General features: G+C 43.2%; 1 protein-coding gene across 1 annotated transcript; it reads right to left on the bottom strand.

Annotated features, from left to right (window-relative positions):
* Positions 1 to 738: 738 nt before the first annotated feature.
* ache (acetylcholinesterase (Yt blood group)) lies at positions 739 to 9,096 on the bottom strand. Its single transcript, XM_084467472.1, has 10 exons — positions 8,997 to 9,096; positions 7,169 to 7,465; positions 6,348 to 6,570; positions 5,714 to 5,846; positions 5,170 to 5,321; positions 4,568 to 4,754; positions 2,936 to 3,246; positions 2,530 to 2,739; positions 2,269 to 2,426; positions 739 to 1,188 (listed from the first exon to the last, which is right to left on the bottom strand). Exons 2-10 carry the CDS (start codon positions 7,455 to 7,457, stop codon positions 1,073 to 1,075), a joined length of 1,779 nt encoding a protein of 592 aa, XP_084323598.1. The 5' UTR covers positions 7,458 to 7,465; positions 8,997 to 9,096; the 3' UTR covers positions 739 to 1,072.
* Positions 9,097 to 15,133: the final 6,037 nt, after the last annotated feature.

The raw sequence follows: 15,133 nt of genomic DNA, 5'->3' as shown, positions 1-15,133 counted from the left end.
CTTGTTGCCTCTACTTTGCTTTATTGCATCATTGCTCTCTCCTGCCATCATTCCTCTCTTGCCTCCTCCCTCCCTATCTCCATCCTTATCCATAATGGATGAGGCACACTCAGGACCATGTTCTCCTCCTTGGCTAAATGCTAAGCAGTTTCATGAAGGGGGGTGCATTGATGCCACGGCTAATGCCTATGCACCTGTCTCCACAGACTCCTTTACCCTCCTGTTGGTAGGTCCCACACCTTTCTATTATTCCCCTTATCTACCCCCAACTAAGCTTGACTCCCCCTGGAGGAGCCCATGGACATGCGTAATTATCAAAACCAGTGCCCGAGGAATTAAGCACTCAAACACAACAAAAACGCAGTGTTTGAGTGTATGTTCATGGATATTTAAAAGTGTGTTCTCACAGGACCCAAAGAAGTTCATTCGAGCTAAGATTGTCATGTTGATGTCTGAAGTTGTGATGATCATAATGTTAATCCATTCTTGTTTATGAGCACGAATCCAAGAGCAGTATAACCATTGTAATCTATTTAAATCAAATGAAAAGTTATGCAAATGTCTTCCTAAAAAGTATAAATAAGTACACAGGAGGAAATGTCCTCTGCAATGGAACTTTAAATAAAACCCTCATATGTATGCAAGCCATACATGACTTGCATACAAAATATATATTCTTTTGTATTAATTCTGCGTCAGAGGACATTGGGTTGCACATAGGATCACTCACCCATCAAAGTAGATCAGATTAGCTTTTAATATCAATGCTGTGACCTTTACTTGGTGACAGTGTTTGTTATCATAGCATATTCTCTGGTAGAGATATAGCATTAAAAAAAAAGACATTGCAAGCATTTGTTCACAAAATAATGTATTTCTTCATTTGGTACATTGGACGGCATTGAATATTGCAAGTCAAAAGGGCTATGTTTATGCAATCCATCTGGATAGTAGTCTCATTGTTATAACAGTCCTTGCTATTTTTTGAAAATATGTATTAGAAAATAATACACTTATGATTTAAGTTTATTACCATAACTCTTTGAAGGGGCGTCGGCTAGCTGTTTGCTGGTTAATCCGCTGTTTGCGCAATCCACAAGGAGAATGTAAGGAGCATCATCCCAACAATGAGGAACATACAGCTACTGCCCAGAGTCCCAGATGATTCCACGCACGAGTCGAGAGCATCTAGAGAACAGATGCACAAGGAAGTGAGTTCCGCTTTCATTTTCCACATATTTCAGAAAAAGACACATCAAATGGAAACGGCACCCAGGAGTCATATCACAAGGATACAATTTGAATTTATAAATGAAGAGAAACAAGACTTTTAGCTGTGTTGCTTTCATTGTCAAAAATAACATGCATGATGTTTTTGGAAAGATACTTTCCTTCTGGGACTTGTGCTTCAGTTCAATTTGTGTGTTGGGAGGTGTTAGAATCTCTCCTTTGGAGCCTACTAAGTGGATATTATCGGGAAAGGCATTCTCCAGTGCGCACAGGAGGGGTATACACAATACACTTTAATAGAGATATGAATTTCTCCAACCAAGGTAAATCATTATGACAATTCCACTGTTCCCCAACTCTGACTCCATCTTCTGTCTTACTCTGACAATTACCTCAAATGAAATATGAAGTGAATTGCATACTAATGCTTTTCTTTTGAGATAAAAGAATATCAGAATATCATTGGAATATATTCATAAACTAAATGAGCTCAAGATCAAAATGGGAACAATTTTCTACATGAGTGAGTTGATGCTGACTAAATAGTTGAATAACAGCATCTTGACCCATGCCTAACTAAAGTATACAGAGTACAAAGAGTACAAAACCAGATGAGTTGTGAAATTACAATGTTGTGATCTATCATCAAATCGGATTTTCCAGCCGAAGGAGCTTGCTTACCATGCAAGTATGGGAGGAAATCTTTGTGTGTGTTTGTTTTCATTTTTATTTGTGGGGAGTGTCTATGAGTAATAGCGAGTTCATTGCAGGGTTGTACAAGTATTATTGACCAACTGTGTGATGAGCAGTGCTACTGGGAGCTGAGCTGTGCATGCCTGGTTGGAACCCATGTTTAAATGACTCACAGAGATCACTGACCATCCTCACCTGATGTGTACACTTTGGCTTGCTCCGTACGGATATGCAAGTGTGAAAATCAGCTCTCTCAAAAGGTTCAGCGTCCATATTCATGAAATGCCCGATAAGAGACCATTGAAAAGAGGGGGTGAGTTGTTTGGTGTGTGTGTGACTCCTTACCTGGCACTCTCTGGATCTTCGGAACTAAATTTGTCCAAAATTGACACTGCTGAGCGATCATCTTGCTCTTTTGTAGCGGATGGTTGGTGTTCAGAGTCACATAGACCTGGCTTTCTGCCTGATACAGGGGCCAGGGAACTCCGCTGTTGCTCGGATTTCTGAGATGAAACAGTGGGAAAACCCATCATATAATCATAGAAATTCCTACAACATAGGTTGATATTCTGTGGTTTTATAAAGACCATGAAAGTCAATTCATACCCTGTCCGGGCGAAGTTGGCCCACTGCTTCATGAAGCTCCTGCTCATGTTCACTTCCCTCTCCGTGTATTTAAGAGAGGCATTCAACGGCATCCCAAAGACAAACTCTATCTCATAGCCATGCATCACGCCCATCCATGCTGGCCAGGGGTTAGTGGATGAGCGGTGATCAAACAGATAGAAAAATGCTTTACCTCCGTGCTCGGAATACCTGGAAACAGAACGTAGACGATTCGGAATACTGTAGCCAAGCGATAGGCCACTCAGACTAGCCCATTCTAGAAGCCCATTCTAGTAGCTCATTTGAGTAGCCAGAACAAGGCTTACAGTAGGATTATCTTATCTTATCTATAACAATTAGATATGCATCAATAAGCATTATGTATCCCTGTTGCATTGCTGATTACCTGCGTGCAAACTCTAATGTGGGACAACTGAAGGACTGGTGTCCTAACAGGTCACCCATGGCATCTCTGTTCTTCATCTCATTGTCCACATCACTCCAGCTGGTGTACTGGAAAATGGCTGCCTCCATTGTGATGTTGTTGGTTCCTGGTAGTGCGATTGGTATGCCTTCAATAAACGACTTCCTACTGATGAGGCTCTCGCCAGCGACTCTATACCCAGGCATGCCATAGACTAGAAAGTATGTCCCTTCATTCTGGTTCAGGCCGAAAAGCACCTCAGTCTTCTTGAAGTTGCCAGTCTTGAGCAACACCTGTAGATCGGCAGAGAGGCAGAAAGGTGTGATGTGTGTGTGTGTGTGTGTGTGTGTGTGTGTGTGTGTGTGTGTGTGTGTGTGTGTGTGTGTGTGTGTGTGTGTGTGTGTGTGTGTGTGTCTAACTTCACACATGACTACGGCTTATTCAAAAAGCAGAATAATAAGACAGCCAAGCAGGTCACTTGTGGGTATGCAGTTATATATAGAAACACTGGCAAACAACAATTAACACAGTGGAGATTTGATTGGCACAGACACTTATCATCTTTTCTCCCATGATGAGGGATTCATGATCGAGTCTGTTGTCAATTAACAGTTGTTAAAATGAAATGAAAAATAACAAGCCACAATGAATAAAATTAGGTAGCTCAAGTTAAAGGAGAACATTTGGGCAATGAACTGTATTTTGTTTATAATAAAGCCATCTGGTAGCACATCTGCTGCATTTTTTTAACATCAATAGTCAGCAGTAGTCACCAGTACTAAATCATCATTAAGTGAAGCATTGTTCATTCATGAATATATCTTAGTAATCTATTTATAAACAGTTATTAATAATTTATACGATAATAAGATAATGGTTCAAAAGTTAGCTATAAAGCATAAATTTATAATATACAAACATTTGAAATTTGGAAATACATTATATAATATACATTATAAATACCCAAATGTTGCAATTCATGATTAGGTCAGGGAGTTAGAAAGCATTAGTTAAATATGTTGTGTAAGCTCATCTAAACTGAGACTATCTATGCCTTTCTTAGCATTTGTAAACTGCATGTGAAGGCTGGATTTATCAATTCAGGTAGTTAGAAAGTATTGGTATTGCCTTACTAAGCATTTATTAATGAAATGCTGGATGTACTGGAGAGCTGAAGTACTTAACTTATGGTTTATAACTATGTCAACCCCAAAAAAATGCAGCCTTATTTAGTGTTTACAAAGCATGATTAACACTTGCGTAGTTTGTAAATCATCAACTTACGATTCATAAATAATTATATAATCAAAAGTGTCATTATCTCATTAATAATTAAGAGCTGATTCTGAATTGTTTGCTAATGAGTATTATTTTGGAAATTATATTTTTTCATATATGTAGAATTCAGCAGGAGTTCACTTCTACTTCTTCTACTTCTACTTCAAGTGCTACCAGCGATCTTACAGGTCAGATGCAATCTGTAACCTGATTGCACATAAGCAGACATCATTTACCTCTTGTGGTGTGCATATAAAATTATCATTATCAATTGTTATACCGCCAATATTAAAATACTTAAAATCCCTGTTTGGACACAATTGTTTCCACGCCTACCTCCGGTTCTTCAGGTAGGAAAAACCCATCGGCGGACGGCAGGAAGGGAAACGGGAGGAGAGAGGCCTCAGTTAACACCTCGAACTGCTGGGTCACTATGTCCACAAGGTCCGCCTTCTGGAGACAGCGCTCCAGATCAGCTGCAGGGGACCGGGGACAGCCCAGGAGAGACGCCAGGGTCTGACTCCTACCACAAGGTGTGTGTGTGTGTGTGTGTGTGTGTGTGTGTGTGTGTGTGTGTGTGTGTGTGTGTGTGTGTGTGTGTGTGTGTGTGGGGGGGGGGGGGGGGGAAATATTTTGATTTGTTGTCATTTTGGTGTATATACATACATGTATAAATAAATGTAAATATATATATATATATATATATTTTTTTTTTTCTGTTATTACAATCTCTCAATTGAGTTTTTATTTTTATTTTTATATATATGTATATATATATATATATATATATATATATATATATAAACACAAATAAATACAAATAAACTCAATTGAGAGATTGTAATAACAGAGGGCACATTCCAATATGTAAGTCCATCAATGAAACAAATAAAACATGAATCCAATCTTTGTAAAGAATCTAATAAATGAAGGGCCACCTGTTCCAAGCCTCCCTCTGGCTGAGGCTGGCCCAGGGCGCGGTGGGGCAGCCACTCTGCAGGACGGCCCGCTCGAAGAGACGGTGGCTGCTGGGGGCGAGGAGGTGGAAGCCTACAGACGCTGCTCCGGCACTCTCCCCAAACAGAGTCACCTGGAAACCAGGACACATCCACAACCCGTGAACTTAGTTGTGTCATCATTACCCAGATGAAAGTGTACATTGATCCTGTTAAAACAAACCCTAAGAGGCAAAGTGAGGAAGAAAAACATACTGTACTACTTGTTATCTTCTCCGTAAAATTTACGTGACTTACAACTGTACAATAAGTTGTACCAAAGATAACGTGCATGTGGTGTCTATCAATTCTGTATGTACAAGATAGCGGGCTGAACTGGACAAGATAATGAGTAATGCGTAATGGTCAGATAAACTATTTTGGATCGTTCTGAAAATGTGTTGTTGTTGCCTCTGAGGGACACCATGAATCACAACACAATGAATAAAAGATGAATACATTTGACAAATGTTTTTACAAACTCTACCTTTGAGGAGTCACCTCCAAAAAATGCAATGTTATCTGCGACCCAGCGGAGGGCTAGCTGCTGGTCCAGTAAGCCTGCGTTGCCACGGATATTATCGTTTTCAGGAAGTGAAAGGAAGCCCAACGCACCGAGCCTATTACAAAAAAAACAACATTGTGATGTCAGACCATGTCTGACTAATAAGTAGGAGGTCATCGCAGTCCTGCTGTGTTACAGCAGAACTTCTGCGGGGAGACACAACCCGGGCCAGAGGCCAAAAGCTGCAAGGGGTGGAGTTATGCCTCATTTCCCTCATTTTGTTTTTGTCTTTTTACTGAAGAAAACAAATATGTGTGAGTGGATAAAGCTTTGAGAAGAGGATTTTAACAGTTGTATTTCTACAGTGGCCAGTTTCTGTTGTTTGAAGCCTAGGTCAATACCAATATGAAGGGAAAAGAACGTGACACGCCCAGTTCACCCAGATCTGAACTTGTCATCACACTTTAATATTAATATTAGGTAAATACATATGATTGTACATCGACAAACACTAATTAATACAAGATCAACAAGTTATAGCACTACTATCATTGTTTACGTTCGGAATGTGTCTCTGTTTGAGTGTACTGATAAATGCATGCGTTTTCTGCCTTGCCTATAGTTCATTGACACCACCACAACGTTTTCTGATTGGCTCAGGAAGCGTCCGTCGTACAGGGCCAAGGAGGAAGTCCCTGAGGTGAACCCGCCTCCATAGATCCACACCAGCACCAGCAAGGTTTGCTGTTGGCCTTTGAGATGTGGGGTCCAGATATTGAGATAGAGACAATCCTCACTCACTGGTGTATTGGGGTTCCACATCTCTGCCCCACTAAACCCTGGAAAAGAAACATTAATAATAATAAATAATAATAAATGCAAAATACAACAGATATGGTGAGGTAAACTAAGGTCAACTGATTGGTCTATATACGCACTCTCACATCCACACTCACAAGATGACCAAACCTCTCAATTCACAAATATCAGCATGAGTTAGATTCCACACATCTCCGAGACAGCTGTTTGCGTTCCTCCATGTTTACGATCCCCTGTGTCATACACATGATCCCCTCTGTCCAGCTCGTGATTTATTTGGGAAACAGCTGAGCCACTAAGTTTAAACTAACTACGGCATCATTGACCGGAATGTATTTTGAACACAGAGACTCCCTCTACCGTGTTTTGAAATAACTATGCATCCCCAGCTGAACTGCCATCGCCATGACCTATGTCTCAGATGGACGGGCATAGTTGGGCTGCTTCATATCCTCTATCCATGAACATCTGCGGCAAGTTCTTTCCAACATATTTAATACAAAGGGCCTTATATGCTGGACAAGCACTGGAGCATAAGTGAGTGAGTGAGTGACTCATTCAGTCAGTCAGTCAGTCAGTAAATAGAGGTAGAATCATGCAAATAAGTCAAAATGGCACCTGGATAGAGTGTATCCGGCAGCTGATAGCAGGTATTTGAGAAATTGGCTGCATTTTTCACCCCATCCCATATCCCTGCGGGCTTGGGGGCTCGGAATCGGAGCTCCCCGAGTGGCGGTTTAGCATAGGGAACGCCCAGGAACGCCCTCACATCGTGTCCCAGAACGGACAGCCGGGTCCCTCGCACCTTCCCGTTCAGCGTGCTGACGGTGAGGTCTTCCGAAGGCTGGCCCAGGGATCCGCTGCACAGGTGGAGCCACAGGAGCAGGAAGGTGATGGACGTCGCCATGGAAGAACCTTGCAAGAGAAATGAAACAGCAGCGTGACGACAGCGTCACCGTCCCCCTTCAGACTCCCTCAGGCACACCTCAGGTTCTAAGTGACGTGCTACGGGGTGGGCCGGTAATAACAAGCCAATATTTTTGTACTGAAGAATGGTTGTCTCCCTTGTGACGGGTGACGGTTGGTGGTTGGTTCTTGAAACTACAAAGGGCGTTCCTTTCAATGCTATCCGTACTAGTTGAACTCCCATGTGGCAGAGTGTATCCATTCCAATCTATGGTATTCACGGATCGTTTTCCTGACCCAGATACCTCCTCGGACAGACTAGCTGTCGGGTGTCTATTCCAGCCGTCACGTGTCATCTTCACTGTTGTTGTAGTCGACTGTGATTTCCCTAGTAGTAAGTAGTTCATAAGTAGTTGTGTGTGTTGCCAGCCGCCAGATTTACGTCATCAGAATTAGGGTTGACTGATTGATTAAATTGATTGCATCATACACACCTTTGAATTTATTACTGTTGTACAAAGTGAGTCATTGTTCATTGAAACTAGGCGGAGATGTATTCCACTCAACTAAACATGTCAAATGTGTTTGTGTAAACGTGTGTAAACAAATTTCACCCATCATACAATGTGCAATGCTCACGCAAAGCTTGAGAGCGTCTATGCCTGTGGAACACTGGGACATCTGCCCAGAGGTATTAGAAAGAGGTTAAAGTTCACCTGGCAGACGTCGTCAGATTGTGAAGAAGAATAGCACGAGAAAGTGCATTCATGAAAATATTTAGTTAAATTAAGAAGTTGTTTAGAATTTAAATTGTGGAGAAAAAAAAAAGTGCAGAGTGACATAGGTGTATAGGCGGACATAGATGTATAGGCTGACTGCAATGTTTGGAAAATTATACTTTGGTGAATCAGCACAGCCTTGGGAAATCACTGTGAAGCCTCCACACCCTCGGCTTCATCCTGTGCTGCTGTCAATTGCCCCTGAGTTGGATTTATTTTTTAATGTTTTATTTATTTAGGAAAAAAATACCAAACAGTAGATAAATCATGTACCGATATCTAGGAGGTTTTGTGGCCTCCGCCCCATTTGCGGGCGGAGGTCCGCAAATTATTTTTCCAAAATAAATAAAACATAAAAAATATAAATATAGATGTATATGTACTAACAATAAATGATGAATACATAAATACACACAATAGCGATATAACGATATAATAGAACACAGATATTGCCTGTTTACCTTGGCATTCGGCCCTGTAAACTTTGTTTTAGAAGTCTTATTATAATCCTCTCCCAGTGTTACAGACGGCTAGATCTCAAACATTAGTCCATTCATAAACAAGTTTTATTCATAAAGGAAACAACAGCAATAATGGCAAGCGGCCAGCGTAATTCCTGTCTTGCACAAGCTACAGGATTAGAAGAGGCACATGCATTGGAGAAACAGACCAGACCAGTAGAAGCAAAGATCAGCAATCTGTTAGTAAAGGAATCATTTAAAGGTTTCATTATTTTTTTTGTCTTGTAAATGATTGCCTACCTTCTGTCACAAGCTAGTCTGGTTCCAGTGTGCTGGTGAGTGCCGCTGCAGCAGCTATAAAGCAAGGGAGGCTGGACCGTCCACTGTCCATCTGGGTCGGTTGGAGTAGACCCCTCCTCCTCTGATACGGGCCTACACAGTGGATTCTTTTATTGCTGTTACCGTTACTGTTGCTACCACAGCCACTGAGCTACTTTATTAGGTTGCAGGGTGAACACTATCATTTAATAATTATTATTATTACATAAAGATTTTTTTTTACTAATTTTACATATAACTATTTTATATAGGACTTTTAAAGTGGCTGCATTTATTCATATATATATATAATCCACTATATAGTTTTCAGATATATATTTTTACACATACACACATGCACACACACTCACACAAGCCTACACTCTTTACTCTTTACTCTTACTCTATACTCTTTACTCTTTCATGCAACTCTGAGTCAGGGGGGCAACAAGGCTCCAACAAGGGCTCAATAGGGATTTTGAGAAAGAGAGAGAGAGAGAGAGAGAGCACACAGTGATAACGGGTGACTGTAAACAGATTGTCAGAGAGCAGCCCAGTGGTCACTGCCACGTAAACATTTGCCATCAGGGATTAGAGCTGTTGAAGCCACCACTGACACACATTTGATCTCTCTCTCTCTCTATTCTCTATCTCTCTCTGCCTATGCTGCCTGTAACAAGGTGTGTGTGTGTGTGTGTGTGTGTGTGTGTGTGTGTGCGTGCGTGTGTGTGTGCGTGCGTGCGTGTGAATATATGCATGTGTGTGTGTGTGTGTGTGTGTGTGTGTGTGTGTGTGTGTGTGTGTGTGTGTGTGTGTGAATATATGCATGTGTGTGTGTGTGTGTGTGTGTAATGTATTTGTATCATCTTGTCTATGGCGCTTCTGCAATATTTTTAGTATGTCCTGTTTTTTGTGTGCATGCACTTAATTTCCTTTATTTATTGTGTCCCTTATTTTGACTGCATGACTGTATGTACTGTTAAACAATCTGTCAGCGCTTTGGACCAAACATAATGGTGTAGGATTGCGGCACTGAAACCCCAGGTTTCAGTTGGCCATGTCCCATATATGTTAATGATGACAATTAGCAACTTTAATGCTCCAACAAAAACAACCATAACAAGGGGACTGTACAAAAACTGCACACTATTTACCTTGACGATTTCCTTACACCACCAGAACTACCAAAGTTCTGTACAGATTATTTTACAGTACAAGTCCATAAAAAGACAATTCACATGCAGTCAGTATTATTAATTATTAATAAACACAGTGAATAAAGTGAACACACCAAGAAAATGCTAAAATAATTGAAACAGGAAAAACAAATGCATTCACAAACACTAAAAATAGCACATCAAGTGCGGTAGTGAATAAAAATAATTGTTTAGTCTATTTTTAAACACACCAACGGTTCCGAAAGGTTAGGTGCGGCGACGGAGAAAGCCCCATCTCCAGCGACCTTGGGATGGCTGCAGGCCTTGTTCTGAGCACCCGAGGGGGCCAACACCTGGATCCAGGGCTCAGGAATGCTAGAGGTGGTGGTGGTGGTGGGGGAACAGGCCAGTGGGGAGTTATTAGAGAACATCCAAACTGGGGGAGTGGAATCCCCCAGTCCTTCTAATGAGTACCGACACAGAGTCCCCCTGGCATTCCTACAGACAGCAATTAGCTGCTTTGCAATGTGGCACACGTTGAGACATAAGGGCACATAAGGGATGTGGACTCACATACACACACGTACACACACACACATGCACGCACAGAGGCAGAGACACAAACACATACTCGACCAATTGTGAGTAGTTTCCATGCTGACAGCAAGCGACTGTCAAGTGAATCTATGAAGTGAGTGTAACTCTGACCTACACAGGTACTGTAAATAGCCTTCAATACCATTAATTGGATGAACAGAGATAAAAAAACATTTATTGACAGTTAGCTAGTAAAAGATAGACATTCAGTAAGTATGTCTCCTCCTCCTGTGTGTGTGTGTGTGTGTGTGTGTGCGTGTGTGTCAGTGTGTGTAGCTGTGTGTGTCAGAGCCTAAGACAAGGTTGGAGTGCAAATCATAGTACATTGGAGTTAAAGAACATGCTGCCCGATGGACGATATTTCATCGCCTTTGGTGAGCAACCATGGGAGGAACCTTTTTACACCCATGGGACGCATGATATATTATGTAATATACAGTATATATCATATCCAATAGATATGCGGTATTAAAACATAACTTTTCTCCTGAACGTTGTTGTATATCAAATGAAGTTTATAGTGAAAAAAAGGAAATGAATAAAAAAATGATTAAAAAAAATTATATTAACATTTTTATGTGTATTTTTATATGTAACATTTCTGCATAAAAATATTTAAAGCTAAAATAACTATGCTATAACTGTGCAACACATTGACAATGGACCCTCTGTGGGTAGCCCCGCCTCTTCGTGCACACTCTTAATGAAAATATGACGATGTTTCTTTTCCAAGCAGAGAGGACAGCTGGCCAAATTCCTGAATTGAATCAATGTGGATTCCCTGAATCAGTATTAGGGGATGTACAATTATTGCCTCACATTCTCCCATTCAATCACCCATTCATACACCCATTTGAAGACACATTCATACCCTGACAGTGGTCGGTGACAGCCGGGTCGTCAGGAGCAGTAAGGGTTAGGTTTGTTGCTCAGGAACACCTCGACATAGCTAGGGGGAGCAGTTTTTCACCTGCTATTAACTTTTTTATTGCTAGTGGGATAAACTTCTAAACAGCAATATTTTAACAATTAAACTCTGGTTTAATTGTGTTAGTCAATTGTGTATTTTGAGAGGACTACTGCTGCTTAACAGCTTTACTTGGAAGCCTCCTGGGTAGTGTTATCGTGAGACACACTGGGACTCATACCATTACTCATACCGCGTCTTTTGTCGCCTGCGTTATAGTGCTGTAATTCAGAGCTTGAATAGCTGTATCCATCATCTTTCTAGCTTAAAAAACAAAACGCTTTCACACTTTGACATTGGAAGTTATTTTATTATTACGCTCTTGGAGTTTTAGCATCCCTGTAAAACATTTTTTTGGTTGGATATGTGTTTTAAAAGTTAAATGTAAAAACACATTCATAAGGAATTTGGTGATTCAATAATACTGTGGCGAGCTGCAAAGGAACGAAGCAGACGTGTGCCCAGGGTTACCAGTGTATCACAACTACCACGCCTCATACACCGCACGACTACGGGAATTGCCTTTTATTTTTAATAACATTTGTAACAATTGAACAACACACCATATACCGGACATAAGTGCAGTGCAGGGGTCGCTCCAGCCGACCCCACCTGTCACTGATTTGCAACCCCCCTCATCAAACACACATACATTTGCAAAACTGGGTACCAGGTGGGCGCTCCTGGGATCACTGGCGATCACAGCTGTGATCGACATACATCCCCCACCTGAGGGTTCAGTCATCCCAGACAGCCCCAACACCCAGCACATAGTCCCTCAAGTGTTCGGGGTGCCGGTGCTGATGGACAGACCATCGGGGGCCCCCCAGGAAGGGCAATGACAGGGAAGCTTCATGCCCCAGCCAGGCCGATAGGAGCGCCCCCCCGGAGGCGGTGCAGGGTCTTGGCATTCCCGTAGTGCCTCGCCGAACCATGGACGATCTGCTGGACCTGCGGAGGAAGCACACGGGGCACCAGCAGCTGCATGCACACCTACGATTAGGGTCCTGCAACCTCTGGTACACAACCCCGTCTTGGAGCTGGAAGCAGCCCCACTGGGAGAGATAGTTCTCCCAATAGCCTTGTCATTCTCCTGCTGTTCCATCACATGCCTTTCCCAGAAAGGTCCTATGCTGCATTTGCTGTTCTTTACAAATAAACCTGCAGATGTTCAGCAGCAGGTCATCGAGGTAAAGAACACCACAACTCAGAGGAATGTCCACCAGCACCCTCTACCTCATCCACTTGAACGTAGCCGGCGCATTGCAGAGTCCGCTGGTTCACCTGCCAGATTGTGAAGGCAGTCTTATGTCTGGCCTCTGGAGCCAGCTCCACCAGCCAGTTCCCATTACACAGGTCTTTTTCTCGCGAGTCCTTCTCGTTGACATCATTGAGACGCCAGCAGTCAACACAGAACCGCCAGCTGCCCTCCTTCTGCCTCACAAGGACTGCTGGAGACAGGCAGAGGGCTCGATCACCCCTGCAGCCACCATCTCACGGACCTTGTCCTCCTGTTGCATGACGTTTGACCAGGCCCAATTGGTCAGGCCGCAGACGGAGGGGCCGGGTTGGGCCGAAGTCGATAGAGCGCTGGACCAACCCTGTCAGCCTGCAGTCCTCATCTCTGGCAGCGAAGCCGTCCCCTTAGTCCTCAAGCAGCAGCCTCGGATGCCTAGGCTGCTGTGGGTCGGGACGACCCGACTACAATGCCACAGCACATGGAGGGAAGGGCAGCAGTCACAGGGCTGCCGGTAAGTGCTCGGGCAAAGACCAGGCCTGTCAGACATCCTCTGGTCGCTATGTCGTGAGCCCCGTAGGAAGGCGTGGAAGGCCAGATCCTCCTGAGCAGCTGCGGGGAGCACCGTCTCTCCTCCTCCTGGTGGCGGTGGCCAGCTTGCTTTTCCCGGCTCAGGTCGCCGGAGGGCCACGGCCCAAAACGTCTCTCCAGCGCCCTGGTTAGGGCCTGAAGATCTCATTGCTTGGCCGGAGCCAGGTCCAGTGGCACCTGCACCACTTTCCCTTCCATCGCCAGAGCGAGGTGGCCGTTCACTTCCCGGTGGCTGGCAGTAGGCTTTTCCCTGGTAATTCCGCCCCCCGGCCGCTAGGGAGTGATTGGCCCCCGTCGCACAAGGCTCTGCAGGGCGGGCTGCAACAGCGCCCTCCTCTGTGGGCTCAATCTTTGGTTGCACCAGTGGTTTCCCCCACTCTGGGAATTCCCCCTCAATGTTCACGGGCAACATCCCACTCCACCGACGACATTAATGTGACGAGCGACGAGGGAAGAACCGTGTGCCTGGGGTTACAGTGTACTGCAACTCCTCTGCCTCATTCAGCGTGCAACTATTGAACAACACACCATATATCCCGCGGACATAAGTGCCTCAGTGCAGGTGTCGCCCCAGCCGACCCCACCTGTCACCGAGGTGCAACCCCCCCATCAAACACTCACACATTTGCCAGGGCGAACAAGTAGCAGGAGGGAGCTATTAGTCCAAACAGTCCGAAAGCCCAAACCTTCCCTTAAATTCTTGCGGCAACCCGGATCCATTGCGATCACGGCCGTACACAATACATTTAATGAAAACTATTTAAAGGGAGAATGCGTGGACATACAACAATATTCAAAGAGATGGTGTTGTTTGTTGTAGGTGCTTTGCATAATGTATCCTGTAACGGGTCGGTCGGAACTTGGAAGCTGCAAACATCCAAATCTTTTACCATAACGCATATACACACACAATGTATCAAACAAAAAACAGTTATGAATGGATTCTTTTAACATGCATATATTTATATGTACGCTCATTTAAATTGTATCGCTGATCCTATCACAATTATACACATTAAAGGTTTTGTATGACTTAAGCACTAAAGTTGAAGTGTAATATGTTGGAAATGACACAGCCATCCGTCTGCTATTAGAGAGTGAATTGCTCTCTGAGAGTATATGTTCAGGTTGACTGCGCCTGCCTATCTATGAGATCATTTCTATTTTAGAACGGTATCGGCTCAATTATGACCAATCAGGGCATCTCCTTCCTGATTGGTTAGGGTAATCCATTGTGCATGTAAATCACAATGTGCTTGCACATAGTGTTAGCTATCCTAATAGCTCCACCAAGATGAGTGAATGTTACACTTCTCAATGGCGGATAAACAGGGACATATTGCTGTCTCTCTCTCTCTCTCTCTCTCTTTCTCTCTCTCTCTCTGTTTCCAATTCTCCAATATTGCCTCAAGCAGCTTAAACACTGTTTATATACTAAAGCACCAGTGCAGGGTTATATAAAAAAAAAAATCAATTCAAGCAACTTACTTGTAAAAGCATGGGTATTGTACATCATCTCCCCCAACATACGTGAAGTTGTTTTCAGCAGTAAAGGTCTCAGCTGTGTGCA

Source organism: Micromesistius poutassou (genome assembly GCF_964030765.1).
Source record: "Micromesistius poutassou genome assembly, chromosome: 4".
NCBI classification, from domain to species: Eukaryota; Metazoa; Chordata; class Actinopteri; order Gadiformes; family Gadidae; genus Micromesistius; species Micromesistius poutassou.
Note: the sequence above shows the minus strand (reverse complement) of the source record. Positions and strands in the feature narration are given on the sequence as shown.